Source organism: Eleutherodactylus coqui, chromosome 6, assembly GCF_035609145.1.
Source record: "Eleutherodactylus coqui strain aEleCoq1 chromosome 6, aEleCoq1.hap1, whole genome shotgun sequence".
Classification (NCBI taxonomy): Eukaryota; Metazoa; Chordata; class Amphibia; order Anura; family Eleutherodactylidae; genus Eleutherodactylus; species Eleutherodactylus coqui.
The window spans coordinates 218,026,204-218,051,019 of record NC_089842.1 but is presented as its reverse complement, the minus strand read 5'-3'; the positions used below and the strand labels follow the sequence as shown (position 1 = coordinate 218,051,019).

General features: G+C 46.0%; 1 protein-coding gene across 2 annotated transcripts; it reads right to left on the bottom strand.

Annotated features, from left to right (window-relative positions):
- Positions 1–8,006: 8,006 nt before the first annotated feature.
- On the bottom strand, positions 8,007–17,149 carry LOC136633215 (toll-like receptor 2). 2 transcript variants are annotated; one of them, XM_066608761.1, is made up of 4 exons: positions 17,068–17,149; positions 13,691–13,785; positions 12,725–12,853; positions 8,007–11,552 (listed from the first exon to the last, which is right to left on the bottom strand). In XM_066608761.1, exon 4 carries the CDS (start codon positions 11,524–11,526, stop codon positions 9,073–9,075), a length of 2,454 nt encoding a protein of 817 aa, XP_066464858.1. In that variant the 5' UTR covers positions 11,527–11,552; positions 12,725–12,853; positions 13,691–13,785; positions 17,068–17,149; the 3' UTR covers positions 8,007–9,072. The 2 variants fall into 2 exon arrangements, with proteins under 2 accessions (XP_066464858.1, XP_066464859.1); XM_066608762.1 differs by having other exon boundaries at positions 12,725–12,847.
- Positions 17,150–24,816: the final 7,667 nt, after the last annotated feature.

The window sequence follows — 24,816 nt, the reverse complement described above, 5'->3', positions numbered from 1 at the left end:
TATTTAATAGGTTTGCCTTCCCTCCGTCATCTTCAATGATTTCTCCTGCATCATTTGTTAAAGGGCCAGTGCTCTCAGTGCAAATGCTTTTGCTGTTAATATAGTTGAAAAATAGTTTTGGGTTGTTTTTGCTCTCTTTGGCGATCAGTCTTTCAGCCTCCTCCTTAGCAATTTTGATCCTTATCTTTGCATATTTTGTTTTTTTCCCTGTACGATTTTAGTGCTTCTTTGCTGTCTTCTTGCTTTAGTAGTTTGAACGCTTTCTTTTTTTCGCTTATTACCCCTCTTACCGTCTTGTCGAGCCACATTGGTTTCCTTTTACTTGAAGTTCTTTTATTTTTAAAGGGAATGAACTGCTCACATGAGGTGATTAGGATCCTATTAAACCTTTCCCATTTATCCTCTGTACTGATATTTTTGAGGATGTTGTCTCAATTAACGTTACCGATAGTAGTTCTAAGCTGATCAAATTTTGCTTTACTAAAGTTTAGTTTATTTGTCGCTCCCTGATAAGGCTTCTTATTGAATGACAGCTGGAAGTTGATTATATTGTGGTCACTGTTCCCCAAGTGCCCCTCAACCTGTACCCCCGTTATTCGGTCCGGTTTGTTAGTTAGTACTAAATCCAGAATGGCCCTCCCTCTTGTTGGTTCCTGCACAAGTTGGATAAGGTAGTTATCTTTAATTGTGCTCAAGAACTTATCACTCTTGTGAGATTTGTAGGTTTCATTTTCCCATGTTATATCTGGATAATTAAAGTCTCCCATGATAATTACTTCGTTGCAGATTGACACTTCTTCTATCTGCCTGAGTAGTAAGGTTTCAGTTGCTTCTGTTGCTTTTGGTGGCCTATAGAAAACCCCTATCAGCATGTTGTTATATTTTTCTTCCTGTATTTCTACCCATAGAGATTCCACACGTTTATCTCCTGCCCCTATATCCTCCCGTAGCCTCGGCATTAAGTAGGATTTAACATACAGACATACCCCTCCCCTTTTCTGGTCTCCACAATCTCTTCTGAAGAGGTTGTAACCCTGTAAATTCACCGCCCAATCGCACTTATCATCAAGCCATGTTTCTGTTATTCCGACTATATCATAGTTTTCATCAGTTATTCTCGCTTCAAGCTCACCCACTTTACCAATCAGACTTCTTGCATTCGTGGTCATACAATTTATACTGTTTTTTTTTTTTTCTTTAAATTCATTTTGTTACTAATGGTACTATTGACTGATCTGATACTTCTAACTGTACTAACCCCACCCCCTGCTCAACCCCCATTCCCATTGCTTAGACCCAGTTCGCTAGCTACACTGACTACCCCCTTATTTCTCTTTTTGCCCTTCCCCCAGTTCCTAATTTAAACACTCCTCCAGCCTTCTAGCCATCTTCTCACCCAGCACAGCTGCACCCTCCCCATTAAGATGCAGCCCGTCCCTACGGTAGAGCCTGTAGCCGACAGCAAAGTCAGCCCAGTTCTCCAGGAACCCAAATCCCTCCTTCTTACACCAACTCCAGAGCCACTTGTTTACCTCCCTAAGATCCTGCTGCCTTTCTAGTGTGGCTTGTGGTGCAGGTAGTATTTCCGAGAAAACTGCCCTGGAGGTCCTCGCCCTAAGCTTGGACCCTAAATCCCTGAAATCATTTTTGAGGGCCCTCCATTGACCTCTAATTTGTTCATTGGTGCCAACATGCATCATGACCGCTGAATCCTCACCGGCCCCTCCCAGTAATCTGTCAATCTTATCCGCGATGTGTTAAACTCGAGCACCAGGAAGACAACACACTGTTCGACGATCCCGGTGGAACAGAAATACTAAGTCTCTCTCTGTAGGGGACAGGAAAGGTTCAGCCAACAAATATCAGGCTGATAGGAAGGAAAAATATCCCATTGATTATACATGTTACCCCGGTGCGGAGCTGTATACCTGATATCCTCCGCTGCACATCACTACCGGAGGTCCTCTCCATGGTCATCACCTTCCTGGAGGCCGCTCACTTACTCAGGAAGTGTTTCCGCTTGTCCAGCCTACAGATAGTCTGTTCACAGCCCATAGCGTACACTTATATTCTATGGTTGGCGCAAAAGCTGTGACTCACAGTCTGCTTCCTGCTGCAACCATTGAGTTTGTGAAAACACTGATTCCCACTATTAACCGCTTACATGCTGCGATCAATGCTGATCGAGGCATATAAAGGGTCCACAAAGGGAGGCCAATGGGTTGCTATGCCCAATCAGATAATCATTAGCAATAATACATTCAATCTTCCATGTTCGTCCCCAAGTCATCAGGCCCACTTTTGCACCTCTGCTGCTCTGTAGCAGATGGTCCATGCTGCATCTACGGGCTTCACCACTTTACAACAGGCTGCTTTGTGTCAGGTTTAATCTCACTGGTGCAGAGCCCAAGGGCAAGGAAGCAGCTCTATTTGTCCCTATGCAGGAGGAGGAGTCCAGAAAGTGCGGGAAGGAAAGAGAGGTTATAAAAAGTAGTGTCTGAGAACAGTTAGTCCTCCCTCACACAGGCGTTTTTATACAGCATTTAGCACTACGCTAAACGCTGTACAAGGCTCCCATTCATTTCACTGGGGCTGCTTACACAAGTGTCAAAATGCAGCGTTTCCAATGCTGCACTTTGACAGCGATGCATGTTCTATCTTTGGGCGTTTTCAGCCCTGCGTTGCCCATTGAAAAGAATGGGCAGCGGTTTCAGCACTGAGTTGAAGTTAGAGTATCAACAATTCCACACTACTGTATCTTGCCTGTTTAGGTCTACGTCCTTGTATACCTGCTATAACTACATAATCAGAGAATTGTAAAGTTAACCTGTTATTGCAAACACCAAAGTTAGTAAATCTGCTCACTCTCAGATTGCTAAACTAAACTGGACTTGTCTCTGCGGCATATTATCCGGAGTGTCCAATTGGAGTGTGGCATCACCGTGACAAGGACTAGGCCTCTGGCCATACATACAGTAAGTTTATTGGGGTGATACACTGTCATGGCCATAGTGGTGGTCACCCAGCTTTTGAGCAAATAGAGGAACGCAGAAGACAAGGAGTACATAAAATCATAGGATCTTAGAGTTGGAAGGGACCTCCAAGGTTGTCGTGTCCAACCCCATGATCAATGCAGGACGATTCAGGGGCTTATATTTACTGGGGATATTACAACCATATGTGGACATCTTACCTGTCTGAAGTAGGTGGTTGGTGGGGATATGGAGCGGTATGGCAGACGGAGGTGGAGGCAGCACACATGTTTTTTAAATGAACTTTATCGAACTATAGTTAACTTGTAACCCCGTACATCTCGGCAGAACAAGGCAAGTTGAACCTCACTTATTACTGACCATGGTCCGTACTAGTCCTCCACACTCATTGTCTTACCCCGTACTATATCTTGAAGGCCAGTGGCATGGCAGCATTGCAGCCTCATACACCATAGGTGCCAGAGTACGTCACAAATTTTGGAGTTCCGCACAACTGCAGACTCAATGCACCATAGGTGCAACAAGACATCTCTAGTACACATTTATCTCACATCATCTCCCACTAGAGCATAGCACTGCTTCCCTGAAATGCCTTGTTCTCCCATTACAGTATATCAGATATCTTCACATGACATCACTTTGCACATGGTGCTTTGTATCACATTTCCTATTATCCTAACAAATGTCATATAACATCGAAACAATTTCCACATTTCCCATATCATAGTCCCGTCAAGGAAAACCTGTCTCAGTCTCATCAGTCCATCACAGCCCCTATAGTGTGCACACTATTGTCTTATTGGACCGGCCTTGCTCTGTTGCTCTACTCTTTCTTTTTGGGTGCATAGCGTTGTCATCTTCAGGACCAAACTCCGGTAGGAAGGGAGCCTCCCTCTTCTTCAATGCTGCTTATCTCTTTTAGCCTTTCTGTGTCCTCCATCTCAGCCCTCGGATCATCAGGGCTGCTCTGGTGGCCTCCGCTTTCGAGTTACTGCTCTTACCAGCTGCTGCCATGTACTCTGCAGCCTCCCTGCTGGTGTACTACCAACCACTATAATTGCTGCGTCTCCTGCACTCCCCTGATGGTGCAGCACAAAAATACTTTTAAAATCTAAAATAGCATCCTGAATCCCTTCCAAGAGCGTCGGCGCTTAGCTTCAGGCACTTTGCCATACTTTGAGAGATGATGCGATAGCCGTGTCACCGCCCGCGTCTTCTAGAGGGGAATAGCCTCTCTCCTATTCAGCCTCAACTGGGACTCCAAAAAATTGGTGCCTGCAGTGCCCAACATCCTCCGCTCCCTACCGCTACTATCTGGCAGGGGAGCAGGGACTCGAACTGCTGCATCTCTTCAACTCTTCCTACTCAAGACGTGGCACTGGGCCGGTGCTTACATGGCGACTGAAGTGTTCCGTATAACCCTCCCCCTGCCCCTCTCCTGGCTGCATCTGGCGGGGTTTAATGCCGCGGTACCTGAGCCGCTGTCCCGATGGCTATAAGCCGCTGCACTGTGTAAGGTCTGGCAGTTCTACTTCTTACAGGTCTCTGACACAACATGCAGTCTTGCGTCTGGTAGTTAAAAAAAAAGTGAATGTCCAAAAACCTCCTCGGTGATGTCAGCAAGGACTGCACGGGACTGCTGAGAATAGTGATTGGCTGCTGTGATCGCGTCCCACAACCTGTAAGCAAAGAACAATGAACGGCCATCCGAGGATCTGCCCTGCATCGGAGGTAGATTAGAGGGGTTGTACCAGAATATCAAGTTATGTGCTCTCCGCAGCATAGAGGATAACTTGCTGATCAGTGGGGTCTCACCGCTGAGATACCTACCAATTGGAAGAATGGGGGTCCTGTATCTCCCGTCCTCCTCACTGCAGGGTTACTGCACCTAATGAAAGGGGAGCTGGTTACATACACAAGTGCATTAGCGCTCCATTCACTTTTAATGCACCGCTGAGTACACAAATGCTGCATGCGCTCAGGTATTACAAAAGAGAAAGTCTGCAAAAATGCCAAGATGTACACAAAAAGAGAACCTTTATTAAACAAACAACAACACCTGAAAATCTACAAAAAGGCAGAACACAAGAGAGTGTCATATTAACAACTAGTGCAGTCGCCCAGTACACAATGTGAACGGGCGGCAACATGAGACCAGGAAATAGCAGAAAAGGCAACAATGTACCTATAGTATAGGATATAGTAGGGAATGCTGGGAAAGCCTGGAGCAAAAAGTTTTTCAGTTCCTAACTAGAAGATACCTGCCAAGGTGCGGGGGCTCAATAGCAGGAATCAACCATAGTGCATCCACGAGGGGATCTCAACCAAAGTGCAGGACCCGCATGTCCATGGAGGGGAGTGGGAGACCCCCATGCATATCGCCACCACCCGTGGCTTCATCAGGAGTGTGATTGCACTGGAGATTAAGGCGGTTTATATAGCAAACAAAATAAATGAAATCATCGGATTAACTTCTAGTTGCCACACATCTCAGAGGAGGACGGGCCGCCCAAGGATGCCCCAACGGGAGCGCCATATGAGCGGAAGGGACCACCAGCATCATGCTAGTACTGTGCCTAGTTCTAATATGGAGCGAATGAATATCTGCTTATATGAGGGACGAGTAATAAATCGAATGAGTGTTGGAGACACTGAATGCACCAAGAGGGCAAGTGGAGCTACCTACGTAATGCTGGCAGAAACTAACATCATGCTGGTAAATCACTCAATTTAAATATGAGGCGAACAGCCATATAATCGCTACAGAACAACATAAATCGCAAGTGCGTACACAGGCTCCGGTCAGAAGGCGGAGAGTGGAGAACATAAGTAACACTGGTAATGATACAAGGACGTTGGCACTGAAAAGCAGCTCTAGCAAATGTTGCATAGATTCCCATATATTCCATGATTGCAACAATATCACATAGAGGGAAGCTATCGGACTTACTATGGGCCCTCGTTAGAGGAGATGAGGTCACGGCCCTAGAAACTGCTCATGATCCACATTGGTGGCGATACAATAACACCAGTAAAAGTGCTTAACCATAAGGACTCCTTCACAAGGGTGACTCGACTTCGCCACAAGAAAATCGCAGCAATTATCCCATCGCTGGTCCGTGTGATATCACTGTGTCTTCTCGTGGCAATACCGCAATTTTGTAGGGCTATAAAGTCGTGGGACTTTGTAGCACCACAAGCGGGGATTTTCGGGGGCAGGGAGGAGGGGCCTTAAAATATAAGCCCTACACTGAAAATAAGCCCTGACTGCAAAAAACTAAAATTTTAAAAGTATACTTTACCTAGAAGTGCTATCCGTCTGTGCTGCATCTTCTCCCCACATCCCCGGCACTGGTCTTCTTCATCTCTTCTGGCCGAGGATTGAAAAATTCCCGCCTCCTAGAAGCGCTGGCTGTGATTGGGTGACGCTTAGCCAATCACAGCCAGCCCTCGATGAATGGCTGTGATTGGCTCATTGAGCGCTGGCTGTGATTGGCTAAGTGTCAGCCAATCACAGGCAGTGCTTCTAAGAGGGGGGATTTTTCAATTCCCGGCCAAAAGAGATGAAGGAGAATAGTGCCAGGATCCGGGAAGAAGCTGCAGCCGGGTTGACAGCGCTTCTAAGGTGATGTATACTGTTTTTTCTCTTTTTTTTTTTCCCCCCTGCAGCCAGTGCTTAGATCAGGGCTTTGACAGTAGGATTTCCTCTCAGGTCACCTGAAGGACAGGGCACTCCTGAAGTATTTGTGAATATGTAGTGGCCTAGTACATACATTACTGGCCCCCTCCATAATGTCATACATGTCATGTCTTATGTTGTTGCACTGTGCAAACCTGTCTACTCATTCTGGTATATGTATTGCATAGCTGCAGCGTGTGATGGGTTAAGTGTTTGCAAAAGCATAGGGATTGCCTGTAAATGTATCAATTTATGTCTTGTCGTGGTATAAGTGAGGCTACAAATGTGAGTGTGTGAGAGTGAGAAGGAGAGATTCTTCGGGGTTCCTGAGGCTTCAGAGTGCCAGCCACATGGGGGTACCTTCAACCTTCATGTGGTGAAGAACGGAGGAAAAAGAGAGGTTCCCTGAGAGTGTATGTTCAAAGATGAGAGAGGAGTAAGTTCCAATTGAAGAGACAGAGAGCGTGAGCAAGAAGCAGGTGCCACTTCCAAGGCCTAGTGCAGAGGTACTCTTTATTCATTTTTCCTATGCGGCCATCCGGATCTAGTGGATCACCATGTAAAGGTACACTCATTTGTTGTTCACACCCAGCCGTCCTGCAGTCTGGCATCATCAGGTAGAGGTACTCCCAAGTCTGTCTAATACCTGCACTGCAAATCATTGTCATTTGTGCCTTGTATGCAAGAAGTTGTTTCAGTAAAGTTTTGCCTGGCCCAGACCGTTCCAAGAGATCTGAGGTACATTACTTCTGTTTGCGGCTCCATTTATTTAGCGTCGAGGGTCATACCGGTGGGTAACAGAATGGTGGCGTCACCTGTGACATCCGCTATCCCTGTTCTTCAGTTTATTGGGCTTCCCTATCCTAGGGGTGTCCAAAAGACGCCCAGCGATGCCCTGACTGAGGCTACGTGCATCCCTCCAGGAGAAGCATGGTAAGTGTCAGCATGACAAGCCACCATCTTGCCCTCCCAGCTCCTCAGCATTTGCCCTGTGTCCAGGGTCACCCTATGGGACGCTGCAAATACAGCTCTGGATATAATTCAGGACCAGTACAAGATGTGCAACATTACTAAATGTAGGGTTGATTTGTGAAATCATTTTCAACAGTAGATTTAATTAAAATAGCACAAACGCTAATGACGCATCTCCGGGCTTCAGCTGCTGTACAGGCATAGGTATAATGAAAACAAAGATCTGGTACTGTATTAGCCAGTAGAGCAAAATGAGATTGTTCTCAGCAAGAGAAACGACGTAATCTTGTAGATATGATACCTTTTAATGGCTAACAAAAATACATGATGTTACAGCAAGCTTCCGAACCAACGCAGGGTTCTTCTTCAGGCTTAATGGATTGGATCTGAAGAGGCATGAATATTTATACTGACTGCGGACAGAATACAGATCCCCAACACACAGCAGGACTATAAGATCCCAGGGACATTTACATGTTCCTCGTCCAATGTTGTGTACCTGATCATGTGCAGTAAATGTCCTGTTGGGGGGTCTTCATGTTGGAGAAACAGGACAGAAACTGAAAGCCAGGATGAGATCTCATCGCCACACGATTAAACACAGAAAAGAGAATTGCCTGTGGCCGAGCACTTCTCTAACCATGGACATAACATAGGAGATATGAGAGTTTTGATATTGAAGGGTGGTTTCAAGTCACAAAACCACAAAAGAATTTGGGAATATAAATTGATAACAACCTTTGACACGCTGAATACTGGGTTAAATTGTTCCCCAGGATTTATGTGTGAACGGGAAGTGTGAGATATTTATTGCACAGATAAGACCCCCATCAACAGTAATTCAGGGACCATAAACTTTCACACCCTTATCAGTGTTTAGCTAAAAATGTTTGTGCACCTCTTGTAGCATTTCTAGCCTGCCCGACCTTTCCCCTCCCCCCCCCCCAACAGTAATTTAGGGACCATAAAACTTTCACTCCCCTATCAGTGCCTAGACAAAAAAAAGTTTGTTTGCTGTTGCAGAATTCCTTTTAAGTGCGAACCAATCACATCCATATCTGTGCCTTGTCATAAGTATTTATGTTATAAGTGTGTATAAATATCCATGCCTCTTCAGATCCAATCCATTAAGCCTGAAGAAGTACCCTGCGTTGGTTCGGAAGCTCGCTGTAACATCATGTATTTTTGTTAGCCATTAAAAGGTATCATATCTACAAGATTACGTCGTTTCTCTTGCTGAGAACAATCACAGGCATAGGTTGCACTTTGTGGGTAAAGACTCCTCTCATTAGGCTCTTTATGAGCTAAAACGTTGCTTATGTGCTCTCATTTTTATTCGGACCAATAAAGGAGCATCGGTTATGATGCAGGGTATTTTTTACCCAGTTGACTCTGCATGCTGCCCTATTCTTTCTATTGTGGGTCCTCTCATTTTGTGTCTACAACTTCATTAACAGTTTCATGCACCAATGAAATGTTATCATATCCGACAAGACTTCTGCTGCCTTTAGCCAGGATACTTTTGAGTTGGACCCAGAAGAATGTCTGCCGGTTCTCCTCCAAGGGCCACTCAAGATACGTTTTAGTGCTAAGTAGTTTTCTCAGCTTGCAGAACCTTTTTGGCAGGTCCTCCATTCTGACGTTTTCCTTGACCACCAGAATGATGTCCTCGAAGACATGACCAACAGCCCTCTGATGCGCGAAGTAGAGCTCATAGTTACACCAGTCACTGTTGACAAAGTTGTGCGACAACACAAAGATGATCTTGTGGCTGTTCTCGATGTTCTCTATGATATTGTCAATTATCCACTTCCCAGGTAGGAAGTCTCTTTCATGAATGCAAACTCTATAAGAAGGGTTGGAGTTCTCTAAATGAGGCAGTAATACTCCTCTTACCCAATCGGCATCCGAGTAGCTATAGGAGATGAAGGCATTATAAGTGTATTCTCTTGTCTCTTGACCTTTCTTAGAACGGTATTTGGATTTAATTACCTGACATGTTGCTCTCAAATACCAGGGAACATCAAACCAATAGCAGAGAAGCATACAAACAATGACTACAACTGCTGTCACTGAGACTGAGATGCCCACTACCAAGTGGATATCACACTCCAGCTTTCCTGGGCTGAAATATTCAATCCTGGTGTCTAGCAGTTCCAGTGGATAATGGCAGAAGTATTTTTCCGGCCAGTCAGGAAGAGACAAGGACCTATCAGTGAGAGTCTCTGTAAAGAAGTCATAAAGATCACACGTACAATGATAAGGATTGTTCCCGGCAGTCAACATTTTCAGCTGGAGCAAGTCTTGGAAAGAACCTTGAACAATGGCTCCGAAAGAGTTCATCTCAAGTGATAGGACCTGCAGGTTAGGGCTTTTCCAACCTGTTGGTATGAACTTGATTTTGTTTTTCCTTAGGATGAGCTGTGTTATGTTTGTAGCTTGGTCAAAATAACGCATATCCAAGCGTTCTAGATAGGAATCGGACATGTCCAGATATTCCAGCGTTATAGGCAGGCACTGAAACACATCCACAGTGAGCATATTGTCCCTTAAGATTAGAATTCTGATGCTGGGCGTCCACACACAAGACTCGTTGTAGCTCCCAATTATGTTATTTGTAAGGTCCACCTGCATCAGCTTTGGCCATTTAGCTGTCAGCAATGAGATGGTTTTCAGACTGTCGATTTGGTTATTGCTAACATTGAATGTCTCAATATTTGGTAGCAAGTTCTGCTTACATAATTTTTCGGACAGGTAACTGGAAAGCAACCGGTTGCCTGATATGTTTAACGTGACAACATTAGTCATTTCTTCCCAAGCATCGCAAGGAATAAAGTTGAAGTTGACGTTGATGATGCTCAGTTGGGTGACTTTGCGGAACCATGTGAAGGTCCAGTCAAACCGCAGGATGTCTGGGTTATTGATGTCCTTTATGATCAAGTGACGCAGAACCAAGTTGTCAATGGCCACAACTGTCTTATTGGCATTTGGGGAACGAGCAAAATCCACAGAAAGCAGTAGAAGGTTTTCAATATTAGAATTCTGAACATTTTGCAAGATCAGACGGAGAAGATTCTCGTTAAATTTTCCTCTATAGAAGACCAGATTTTTTAGATCGATGGCAGGCAAGAAGGAGAATATATCCAACATAAGATCATAATAAGAAAACTCAAATAGATTTCGGAAACGGAGAGTGTTCAACTTTTTCCCCGCTAAGTCCTTTAACATATCATATAGCAGATTGGTGCTACTGTCCATGGCGATGTCCAGCCACAAGACATCAGTGTTCAACACCGAGAAAGCCCCAGGCTCATAATAGTCCAAACTTGACTTTGACTTCAAAGAAAACTTCTGGAGACTGATATTCTTCAGGGCGACAAAGTCGTGTCCTTGAACCATAGAAACCAGAGGACCTCCGATGGATACAACTTGTAAATTCACCAGTTTGCTGAACCCTTTTTCCAAAGTGACGAATCTGTAGTAGTTATTGGACAAGTCGAGGATCTGCAAGCGTGTGAGGGGTTCCAGGGATGAAGCTGGTATCTCTGTGAAGGAGTTATTAAATAGACTCAAGTTCCTTAGTAGCAGATTGGCCTTGAATGATCCGTTTTCTATGCAAGAAATATTATTGTAGCTCAGGTTTAATGTATCTAAGTAATGGTATCGAGAAAGCATACTCGGATTCAGTTTTGTGATATTATTATAGGACAAGTCCAGATATTCCAGGTCCCTCGGCAAGTCCTGTGGAACATAACCCAGGTTTGCCTGATGGCAGTTGGCATGTTTTCCATTCGAACTGATGTGACATACCAATTCGCACAATTTAACTACTTCAAAGAGTAAGATGAGAGTCAATGTCAATCGTCCACTGTGGTGAAACATCACTGAATCCTCTACATCTTCTTCCTCTAATAGATGTAAGAAAAAAAGTCAAAACTTAGTTTTCAGACACAAATAATACAAAAAAAAGTTCTACCCGTGTTATTGTATCTAAACCTACCAAATACTTTCAAGACTACTTATGCATTTTGGCCAAGAGACTTGGATTGCAGACAGGAGACATCACTCTCAAGAAATGAAGATAGGTGTTGCGCAAGACTCTGACCATGGGAAATAAACTCCATGTGCAGCAGCAGGTGTTTACAGACTTTAGGGTGCCTACCCACAAGCGTTTTTTTTTATTGCGCTGCAAGAGCAAGTGAAAACACACACCTCGCAGCACAAAGAAAACTCTGCGATATCGCTAAATACTTTCAATGAGGCCAGCAGCAGCAGTGCCAGCCTCACTGAAAATATAGGGAGTATATCACAGACTTCTGCCACAGCTGTGGCAGGGGTTTCCTTCCTCCCCGTAGGGACTGCAGGGATGAAGGAATCCTCTGCCACAGCTGTCACAGCTGTAGCAGAAGTCCAGGATGCTATCCTATTTCTTTCAATGGGGCGGCACTGCTGCAGCCCAATTGAAATCAGTGGGTTGCAGGCGACCCCCGCAGCGATGATGTTTAGGGAAGGGCTTGAAATATAAGCCCTTCCCTGAAAATCATCCCTAGTTGGTGAAAAAATATATATATATACTCACCTCTCCGCCACTCATGCGCGTGCTCCGGCTGTGAATGGCTGTGCTGCCTGTGATTGGCTGAGCGCTCAGCCAATCAGCACAGCCCTTTCAAGAGGCGTGGATTTTTAAATCCCCGTCTGCTGAAAGAGCTTCATAGCAGTGTCGGGGAGCCAGCCGGGGGACGCGTCTGAGCGGCAACTATATAATTTATTTTTTTGCCGGCTGAGACTGAATGATGATTCATTTGTCGTTCAGTTTCTGCAGGCATAAAAATCAAACAACGATTGGGCTGTGTACACATCTAGGAACGACGGACAAATTCCTGTGAATGGATGCAGGCAGAGTGATCCTTGTCCAGTGTGAAAATGAGTCTCTAAGCCGCCCACGGTCGTGGGGAAAACTTTGAGGGCAGGACTAGAGTCTCCATGAAATCTCTAGTCTATAGTCCAGGAGTAACTATTTCCTGGTTGTCAGATCGGTCAGATCATGCATATGCTATATACATTCATTCACAGAATTTACCTCAGAGAATTCATTATCTCGGATCCTCTCAGCAAAGGACACAGAATCACATGACTGGCGATCTCTTATGAGGTTTGTGCATTGTGACAGTTGGAATCTTCACCCTAATCCAGAACTTGGTACCTAAAACTGACAAAGATGGAAGATGTCAGCCTTTATATCATGTCTGAGAGGTAGTCACAGCCCCGCCCACTGCTAATGACGTCATTGATATAATGACAGGTGATCAGACATGAGATCCGCACACCTTATAATACAGTGACATCATCTATTCCTGCTGACAACCAGCCTTTATATCATGTCTGAGAGTAGTCACAGCTCCGCCTCTGCAGATGACATCACTGATATAATAACATGTGCTCAGAACAGATGCATTCTCTTTTTCTATCTGGTTGTCTGTGGGGGCTTTAAAGGGGTTGTCCCGCGGCAGCAAGTGGGTCTATACACTTCTGTATGGCCATATTAATGCACTTTGTAATGTACATTGTGCATTAATTATGAGCCATACAGAAGTTATCAAAAGTTTTATACTTACCTGCTCCGTTGCTGGCGTCCTCGTCTCCATGGTGCCGACTAATTTTCGCCCTCCGATGGCCAAATTAGACGCGCTTGCGCAGTCCGGGTCTTCTCCTGTTCTCTATGGGGCTCCGTGTAGCTCCGTGTAGCTCCGCCCCGTCACGTGCCGATTCCAGCCAATCAGGAGGCTGGAATCGGCAATGGACCGCACAGAAGCCCTGCGGTCCACGGAGACAGAGGATCCCGGCGGCCATCTTCAGCAGGTAAGTATGAAGACGCCGGACCGCCGGGATTCAGGTAAGCGCTGTGCGGGTTGTTTTTCTAACCCCTGCATCGGGGTTGTCTCGCGCCGAACGGGGGGGGGGGGGGGGGTTAAAAAAAAAAAAAAAAACGTTTCGGCGCGGGACAACCCCTTTAAGTGCAAGTGAGAAGAATGTGAAGTGCTCACACCTGATCCTTGTACTATGCAGCCTTCAAGGATTAACCTCTTCCTCCCTGGTGGGAATCATTCAACATCTCCAAAGCAGCTGGTTCGCTCCAGTAATCTGCAAATGAAGTGAACAAAAGCAAAACTTGAAATGTCAGTTTTCAGGCAGAAATAAGAGAAGTTGTTCTTCAACTGAAGATCAGATTGTAGCAACCAGTGCAAACCGCCATGCCAGCAGCTGGCAGACCCGTCTAGTCACACTGCTTCATGTGGTCAGTCGGTGTCCGCCTTCAGGGGTTGTCACCCCATCATTCCTTTGCATTGCTGAGGGAACATATATGCTGAATAAATAGATTTGCCCCCCAGGGGTCCGTGAAGGCGACTGCAGCAACCAGCGTGGTTGTCACCCAGATCTTATTGAGGAACAGAGGAGACGAGTAAGTGGCACAGAAGAGGATTGCAGCGATGTGCGAGGCTTACAGTTACATCGGTCGTCTCTTTGGCTTGCATCCCAGACTTCCAGCAAAATGAGGGAAACATCTCGCGATTTACACTTTACTGCAGCGTGTCCAACAATGAGGAAGCGGTGACACTCAGGGACAAACTCCACCAGAAGCTCTGCTCCACACAGCTCTCCAACCGCAGCAGCGACAGATCTCCAACCGCAGCAGCGACAGATCTCCAACCGCAGCAGCGACAGATCTCCAACCGCAGCAGCGACAGATCTCCAACCGCAGCAGCGACAGATCTCCAACCGCAGCAGCGACAGATCTCCAACCGCAGCAGCGACAGATCTCCAACCGCAGCAGCGACAGATCTCCAACCGCAGCAGCGACAGGTCTCCAACCGCAGCAGCGACAGGTCTCCAACCGCAGCAGCGACAGGTCTCCAACCGCAGCAGCGACAGGTCTCCACCGGCAGCAGCGACAGGTCTCCACCGGCAGCAGCGACAGGTCTCCACCGGCAGCAGCGACAGGTCTCCACCGGCAGCAGCGACAGGTCTCCACCGGCAGCAGCGACAGGTCTCCACCGGCAGCAGCGACAGGTCTCCACCGGCAGCAGCGACAGGTCTCCACCCGCAGCAGTGACAGATCTTTGCACACCCAGCAATTACCTGCAGATTATTCACACCCTCTGTGTGTGCACAAACAGGCGCCCGCAATGTGCAAAGGAGGGTCTAAGTCACATCACAGTGAAGGGGGGAGATAAAGATAACTCCATCGGCCGTTGTTACTCATTGACAGTTGTGTTATTGGGGAAGATCAGTGGCTACTGTACTGCTTATCTCAGAAAACAGTAAAGCCTGGTTTAGACACAATGATTATCGCTCTAAAAATCTTTTGAGCAATGTTTGAGCGATCACTTTGCGTTCCGAGTGAGGGATGCAGAAGACAAGCGGGGCCGCTTGTCTTCTGCATCCAGCTGTTCTCTGCTCAGAGCGCCGGGCTGTTATACAGCTGAGCGCTCCAGGCCGGGGATGAAGAACACAGCTGGACCGCTCTGTTCTTCATACCCCGCCTGTCTTCAGGGAGCAGGATACAGCTGAAACAATAGTATCAGCTGTATCCCGCTGTGAATTCCTGATAACTGATCGCTGATCTTTCAGCATGCTGAAAGATCAGTGACGGCTTAACAAAAACTGCACAATGTCAGTGCAGTTAGACACAACGAGTATCGCTCAAAAGACGGCTTTAAGCGATTTTTGAGCGAAAATCGCTGTGTCTAAAACAGCCTTTAGATTGCACTGGAAGCCTCTTTTGTGTCCTACCTCCAGATTGCTGCATTGTGCTGTTCTGGGTCATCTTCATGGCCTTTATGGAAACATAGCGGCAGAATTGTAGCGTGTAAACCCGGCGCTATTACCTATCTCTATAGGAAGCTGTAGTTAGAACGTCACGTGTGACTGCAATACACCTTTTTACTAACCTGCACATACGTCTGTATAAAGCGGTGTCTTGGCCAACTACTAACAGCGCGGCTCCTGCTCTAACAGCTAGGAATGGAGAAACCTCAGACCCTGGCAGTTTAATCCCTTACATGCCACAACCAATGGCAACTGCAGCATGTGAGCAGATGACAGGGGCTCCTTCTATCACCCATCAGGGCGATCCCAAAGTACCAAGGCAGCTGGAAGCCTGACAAAGCTCTCCATGTCTGTCAAGTAACTCAGCCTATTAGACCCAAAACACACAAAATCTCTTGGTCCTTTTACCACTAAATAGGCCGGTCACTAAGGGGTTAATCAAACTTCATGAAAATTATCACAGTTACTTTAATTTTGTAAAAACTAGTAAGGTGACTTAATGGTGTGGGACGTGCCGAAACATCAGAAAACAAAAACAGTAGACAGGAGGAAGGGGAGGAGGGGGGATTGGGCGCTCATTAAGGTAATCGCTTCATTTGCACATAATCGGATCCGCTGACTCACCAGTGGAGAATTCACCACACGCCATGATGCAGATTTTCTGTCCGTATCATTCTCTATGTGAAAATGTCAGCGTGAAAGTAAAGTGATCAGGCACCATATGTGAGGCCTCTTAACAAAAATGGTGCCATATGTGCAAAGTACGTGACGATTCATACAAAGTTCAAGCGCTCTACAAAGCGCTGACTAGACGGTTATTTCTTACATAGATGTAAATATGGCGCATGCAAGCAGCACCTTCAGCTGTGGATGGCTGTAATACCCTGTACCGCCCACCCCTGTACCTACTACATACTGCCATCCCTCCACATAACTGCCCACCCCTGTACCCCCTGCGTACTCCCATCCCTCCACATGACCGCCCACCCCCAAATCCCGCTGCATACCGCCATCCCTCCATATAACCGCAAACCCCTGTACCCGCTGTGTACTGCCATCCCTCCACATGACCGCCCACCTTTATAGCTGCTGCGTAATGCCATCCCTCCACATGACCGCCCACCCCTATACCCGCTGCATACTGCTATCCCTCTACATGACAGCCCCACCCCTGTACCTGCTGTGTACTGCCCTCCCTCCACATAATCACTCACCCCTATACCCGTTGCATACTGCCATCCCTCCACATGACGGCCCACTCCTATACCCGATGCATACTGCCATCCATCCACATGACCTCTTACCCCTATAGCCGCTGCATACTGCCATCCCTCCACATGACGGCCCACCCCTGTACCCGCTGCATACTGCTATCCCTAAGCATGACCGCCCACCCCTATACCCGATGCATACTGCCATCCCTCCACATGACGGCCCACCCCTATACCCGCTGTATACTGCTATCCCTACGCATGACCGCACATCCCTGGCTTTTAGACCACTACAACTCCTAGCATGCTACAGCACAGATCACTGATCACCGAGGAGTCACTGATTACCTGCAGGAGGAATGTGAGGATCACTCCATGTACTTACCTCCAGACAGGAACCCGAGCTGGAGAACCCCCCACAGCACACTCACAGCCTGCAGTGTACAGCACAGTGATCAGTGGGTGAGACACTGCCAATCTACCCGCATAGTAATCCTATCACACACCACGCCCCCGCATAGTCACCTCATGATGTCATCACCTGCAGGGACACCACTGCTAATCCTCTTCTGTGTGATACTGTCTGCTGAGCCGTGTATCTAATCCTATCCTGTGTGATACCGTCTGCTGAGCCGTGTATCTAATCCTATCCTGTGTGATACCGTCTGCTGAGCTGTGTATCTAATCCTATCCTGTGTGATACTGCCTGCTGAGCCGTGTATCTAATCCTATCCTCTGTGATACTGTCTGCTGCGCCATGTATCTAATCCTATCCTGTGTGATACTGTCTGCTGAGCCGTGTATCTAATCCTATCCTGTGTGATACTGACTGCTGAGCCGTGTATCTAATCCTATCCTGTGTGATACTGTCTGCTGAGCCTTGTATCTAATCCTATCCTGTGTGATACTGTCTGCTGAGCTGTGTATCTAATCCTATCCTGTATGATACTGTCTGCTGAGCAGTGTATCTAATCCTATCCTGTATGATACTGTCTGCTCAGCCTTGTATCTAATCCTATCCTGTGTGATACTATCTGCTGAGCCGTGTGTCTAATCCTATCCTGTGTGATGCTGTCTGCTGAGCCGTGTATCTAATCCTATCCTGTGTGATACTGTCTGCTGAGCCATGTATCTAATCCTATCCTGTGTGATACAGCCTGCTGAGCCGTGTATCTAATCCTATCCTGTGTGATACTGTCTGCTGAGCCGTGTATCTAATCCTATCCTGTGTGATACTGTCTGCTGAGCCGTGTATCTAATCCTATCCTGTGTGATACTGTCTGCTGAGCCGTGTATCTAATCCTATCCTGTGTGATACTGTCTGCTGAGCCGTGTGTCTAATCCTATCCTGTGTGATACTGTCTGCTGAGCTGTGTATCTAATCCTATCCTGTGTGATGCTGTCTGCTGAGCTGTGTATCTAATCCTATCCTGTGTGATACTGTCTGCTGAGCTGTGTATCTAATCCTACCCTGTGTGATACTGTCTGCTAAGCCGTGTATCTAATCCTATCCTGTGTGATACTGTCTGCTGAGCTGTGTATCTAATCCTATCCTGTGTGATACTATCTATAGGTTGCGTATCTAATCCTATCCTGTGGGATGCAGTCTATAAATTGTGTATCTAATCCTATCCTTTGTGATACTACCTGCTAAACTGTGTATCTAATCCTATCCTATGTGATACAATCTATGAGTTGATAGAGTTGGCTCTAATGACAGCAGTTAAGTGTTCAGATACTGAGGTCAAAGCTGAAAACGCATCTAAACAGTCAGCGGTCCCATCAGGTACCCCTGCGATGTGAAAAGGAGTTGCCAGTGGGCTAGCATCAAGCATATATGCCATACAAGGCCTGCTCTTGTGTAGAGGATAATCGATGGACAAATAAAAAGCTACGAGTCTCAGAATAAGGAGATGGCAAGCAATTTGCTTTTTAAATAAGTGAGATAGAATAATACCTCTGCAGCGCCACCTATTGTAAGGCAGGGTTCCTTCAAGCCAAAGTTAGACTCTTTATACAAGCCTTGTAACAACGACTGAGAATTAAAATAAAGCCAGATCACTCAATACAGACAGCTGTTTCAGGGTATTTGCCCTTCATCAGTGTGCAGTAGGAGTCTGGCTTTGCTAGTGAGAGGCCTGGGATGGGGCAGAAACATTATCTTTTCTCCTTAGAGAGACCACCTAGATCAGTGGTGGCGAACCTATGACACGCGTGCCAGAGGCGGCACGCAGAGCCTTCCCTGCTGGCACGCGCCACATCGGCCGCTCACCACTTGTGAATACCAGCAGGGGCCGCGGCTCCCCTGCCGGCATTCACAAACGGCACTGCTAGCCGCGCTGATCCCGGCACACACTGACTTCAGTCTGCAGCTGGAATCCCCCTCCCCCCTACCCCGACGTCTCCTACTACTTGGTTCCGCCGGGAGGGGGCGGTGTCCAGCAGCGTGTGTGTCAGAATGTGTGCCGGGAGCATATTAACACTTTCTTCCCCACTTCTGCAGCAATCAGCAATTCCCAGCAACCTGATTGGTTGCTTGGTTTGGCTGATTCACCAAACAACCAATCAGGTTGCTGGGAATTACCTATTGAGGCAGAAGTGGGGAAGAAAAAGTTAATATGCATGCCGGGACCATCGCTGACCAGAAGAGGAGCTGAGCTTACAGGAGGAGGGGGGGGGGGTAAGTATGTGGGTCTCGGGAGGCGCACTGTGGGGTGTCACTAATGCACGGGGGGCAGCTGGGAGGGTGTCACTAATGCACGGGGGGGCCGCTGGGAGGGTGTCACTAATGCACGGGGCGGCGCTTGGAGGGTGTCACTAATGCACTGGGGGGGCCGCTGGGGGGGTGTCCCTAATTCACTGGGGGGCCGCTAGGGGGTGTCCCTAATGTACTGGGGGGCTGCTGGGGGGGTGTCACTACTGCACTGGGGGGCGTCTCTAATGCACTTGGGGGGCCGCTGGGGGGTGTCCCTAATACACTGGGGGCCACTGGGGGGTGTCCCTAATGCACTGGGGGCCGCTGGGGGGGTCACTATTATCGCTGTGGGGTGGGGGACACGATTACCGCTAGGGCCGCTGTGGGGTGGGGGTCACTATCACCGCTGGAGCCGCTGTGGGGTGGGGGTTACTATTATTGCTGCAGCGTGGGGGTCACTATTACTGCTGGGTGGGGGTCACTATTATCGCTGGGGGTGCTGGGGGGGTGTCACTATTACCACTGGGGGTGGGGGTCACTATTACCGCTAAGGCTGCTGTGTGGTGGGGGGTCACTATTATCACTCTGGGGGGGTCACTATTACCGCTAAGGGCCGCTGTGCGGTGGGGGTCACTATTACCGCTGGGGCTGCTGGGGGGTGTCACTATTACCGCTGGGGCTGCTGTGTGGTGGGGAATGTTTACATGTGGCGGACATGGGCAGGGCCGCTTCAAAATAGACAGCGTGCAGATTTTGACTACTTTTTGGATGCGGAAATGCTGCAGAATTTTCCACAGAAATTTCCCCTGAGGACATTCTGCAGTATTTCTGCATCCAAAAAGCAGTCAAAATCTGCACGCTGTCTATTTTGAAGCGGACCTGTCCTTTTTAGAACGACGGGGGTAAAATCATATGTCGTGATAAGCCCCGCCCCCTGACGTATTGGCACTTTGCGATAAATAAGTGGGTTTTAGGTTGCAGTTTGGGCACTCGGTCTCTAAAAGGTTCGCCATCACTGACCTAGATGGTGAGTGAGGAGACTCAAAAGGCCATTAATGCTCCTCTGGGTAATATGTTTCAAGACTTGTATAAAGAGTCTAACTTGGGCTTGAAGGAATGCTGCCTTAAAATAGGTGGCACTGTGGAGGTATTATTCCATCTCCCTTATTTGCATATTACCCAGAGGAGCATAAATGGCTTTTGAGTCTCCTCACTCATCATCTAGGTGGTCTCTCTAAGGAGAAAAGATAGTGTTTCTGGTTTACTTTTTAAAAACAGAATGACATGTTTAAAAATTATATAAATTTGTATCGCCGTTATCGTACTGACCCACGGAACAAAGTTCATATGTCATGTTTACAGCTAAAATAAACCCACTAAAAATGGCGCAATTTAATTTAAAAAAAAATGTCCCCATATTACATGGTACAATAAATGGTCCCTTTAAAAAAATACAACACATCCTGCAAAAAACAAGCCCTCATACGGCCATGTCCATCGAAAAATTAAAAAGTTATTGTTCTTGGAAGGCGGGGACAAAAAAAGTAAAAATGAAAAATCTCTAGTCCTGAAGGGGTTGACATTAGAATTTCCTCCTATGAGACGTCTGGGATGCATCTCTTCTTGCAGAGCCCCTGATATCAGGGAAGGGTGCACATACTTTGCCCACCAATACAGATGTTATCTGAGCAGTAAGACAATATGGGGGGAGATGTAACTGACCCTGCGGGGTCCTGCTGCAGACTGGGCTACACAAATATGTAAGCCCGAACTCACACGGCAGTATGTGGAATCCGCTTGTAGAGACCCGCAGCGGATTCCAGCTGTGAACCCGGCCATGACCCTGCGTAGGACCGCGTCAAGTACTGCATATAATGGTCAGGCGGTCATGCGGAGTACACCTTTTTTTTTTTCTTATATTACCCGCTCCATTGCTTACTGATGATGCAGATACCCGCAGCACATACGCAATTCAATTGCGTATAGGCTGCACCTATATCTGCAACCATAGAGAACAATGGACTCTAAATTACAGATATCTGCAGTAAAATATAACATGCTGTGCTCTAGTTTCCACAAGCGGATTACACAATTCTGACCCGCTAATGTGAGCATAATTGTGTTATCTGATGCATTCAATTGATCCGTGTATTACCGCAAATCAAACGCATACTGAATCCACAATTCCTATCCGGTCATGTGAGACCGGCCTAAAACAGAGCATGTGTATCTAAGCCTGCCGAGTGTGTGATACTGTCGTGGAGAACCGCACAGGACTATACATGGAGACATTCCATAATAATCTGCATGATTGGAATGTCACTGATATACATATATACCACACAACATGAAAGCATCCGAGGAGCACTGACAAGTGGGACAAACCAGTCCACCCGCATGTACTACATTCCTCCTATTACACGTGCTGATTACAACCATCATCTCATACCACATAGGGGGCAGTATTACACTGCCAAGTTTCCTGGGAAATAAGACCCTGTTTTACACTATATTTTCCTCGAAAGGAGGTGCTAGGTCTTATTTTCAGGGCAGGTCTTATTTTCCTTACCCAGCAGCCTCGGCCACATCCCTCCTGCTGCTCTTCATAGCTCCTGCACGGTTCCCGCAGTCCTCTGCCGCTCACACAGGATCACCTACTGGTTACGGGATTCATAAATCCCGCCTCCATGAAGCGATGGCTGTGATTGGTTCTTTAAGTGCTGCTCAAACAATCAATGCAGCACTCGATAACCAATCACAGCCATCACATTGCTTCATCGAGCGTTGCATTGATTGGCTGAGCGTTGCTCGAAAAAAAAACAATCACAGCCATTACGCTGTAGAGACGGAATTTATGAATTGGCTGAGCCGCAGCTCTTCTTCCACTGCCGACACATCAACAGGCGAGGGGTTGGCAGCAGCTTCTTTTGAGTCCACAGTAGACATCGCTATTGCCGCCGGAGATTCAGAAACTCCGCTAAAACAAATGCCGCTCATCCAACTCATAAATCTCTGTGATTTTGAGCACTGCGGCACAGCCAATCACTGCAGCACTCAAAAAACCAATCACAGCCATTGCATTGGGTAATCAAGCACTGCATTGATTGGCTAAGCAGCGCTCGAAGACCAGCACAGCCATTGCTTCCTGGAGGCAGGATTTATGTATCCAGTAAACAGTAAGTGATTTTGTATGAGCGGCTGAGGACTGCAGAAATTGTGTTGTGTCGGAAGAGCAGCGGGAAGGACCTGTACAGAGCCTACTGGGTTATGTATTCCTTTTATTTATTTTGTAATATAACTAGGACTTTTTTAGCGCAGTATTATAGTAGTTATATTCTTGTACATAGGGGGCAGTATTATAGTAGTTATATTCTTGTACATAGGGCGCAGTATTATAGTAGTTATATTCTTGTACATAGGGGGCAGTATTATAGTAGTTATATTCTTGTACATAGGGCGCAGTATTATAGTAGTTATATTCTTGTACATAGGGCGCAGTATTATAGTAGTTATATTCTTGTACATGGGGGCAGTATTATAGTAGTTATATTCTTGTACATAGGGGCAGTATTATAGTAGTTATATTCTTGTACATAGGGGGCAGTATTATAGTAGTTATATTCTTGTACATAGGGGGCAGTATTATAGTAGTTATATTCTTGTACATAGGGGCAGTATTATAGTAGTTATATTCTTGTACATAGGAGGCAGTATTATAGTAGTTATATTCTTGTATATAGGGGGTAGTATTATAGAAGTTATATTCTTGTACATGGGGGGCAGTATTATAGTAGTTATATTCTTGTACATAGGGGCAGTATTATAGTAGTTATATTCTTGTACATAGGAGCAGTATTATAGTAGTTGTATTCTTGTACATAGGGAGCAGTATTATAGTAGTTATGTTCTTGTACATAGGGGCAGTATTATAGAAGTTATATTCTTGTACATAGGAGGCAGTATTATAGTAGTTATATTCTTGTACATAGGGGGCAGTATTATAGTAGTTATATTCTTGTACATAGGAGGCAGTATTATAGTAGTTATATTCTTGTACATAGGGGGCAGTATTATAGTAGTTATATTCTTGTACATAGGAGGCAGTATTATAGTAGTTATATTCTTGTATATAGGGGGTAGTATTATAGAAGTTATATTCTTGTACATGGGGGGCAGTATTATAGTAGTTATATTCTTGTACATAGGAGCAGTATTATAGTAGTTATATTCTTGTCCATAGGAGGCAGTATTATAGTAGTTATATTCTTGTACATAGGAGGCAGTATTATAGTAGTTATATTCTTGTACATAGGGGGCAGTATTATAGTAGTTATATTCTTGTACATGGGGGGCAGTATTATAGTAGGGGACTTAGAATAAAAGAATAAATTTTATTAGGAAGTGTAATAAAATAAGGCACACTAGGGCACAACAAATAACACAAATATACGTAAGTCGTTAGGTGGACGGTACGACTGATTATTTTAGGACACACATTAAACAATCATTGGAGATGAGTATCAAGTGATCACTGTGATGGGTCACATTTGATGTATCTATGTCTTCGCATGGACCCAAAGGCGATTGACGTGATAACTTGACACTGTGACCCTTGAATTAGGTCCACTTGATGTTATATGGTTTAACAGTGGATCGTTGTGGATCTATGCAGGGAGGGTTCTGTCTCCATCAGCTGGTCAGCTTCTGATTAATTTATGGTGTTCTTTTAACCTAGACACCATCAGAAGTACTAAGTTGCACAGCTGTTTAGTGATTTTGCACTGTCGATAGTACTTAATTCCAGTTCTTCGAACTTTTTGATATAGGGAACGAAGTGTTAAACTCCAAATAACAAGGTTGTTGAGATCTAGCGCCGTTGATAATGCTAGATTTCAACTCTTCGAGCCTATTGATAATATAGGGGACTCGAAGTGTTAAGCTCCAATTTTTAGGGCTGTTATACTCAGAATTGTTGAGATCTAGCACTGTCAATAATGCCAGATTTCAACTCTTCGAACCTATTGATAATATAGGAATCGAAGTGTTAAACTCCAATTTTTTGGAACTGTTAGACTCAACGCGTTTCACCACTGTATTAAGTGGATCATCAGGAGTGTTACAGAGCTTGAATGTCGCTTGTTAGGAGTATATGTAAGTAAACTTGATCATGCAGGGGAGTAATTGTTTCAAAAGTCTAAATAGACAGAATACCAAGGAAATGAATGTGCTAAGAACAGGAACAACTGCACTTCCAGATATGGTTGAGAAGACCACAATGAGTCAGAGAAAGTGTGTTGAAGAGATGAAAGACTGCCTATTGTTCTCACAGGCCGTACTCTTTAATCAGATGCAACTGGAGAGCTAATTTCTTTCAGTTTTCGAATCTAGAGTCATACAACCCACGCCAAGCCCCTCTCGGATGGTCAGTCTGGAGGAGGC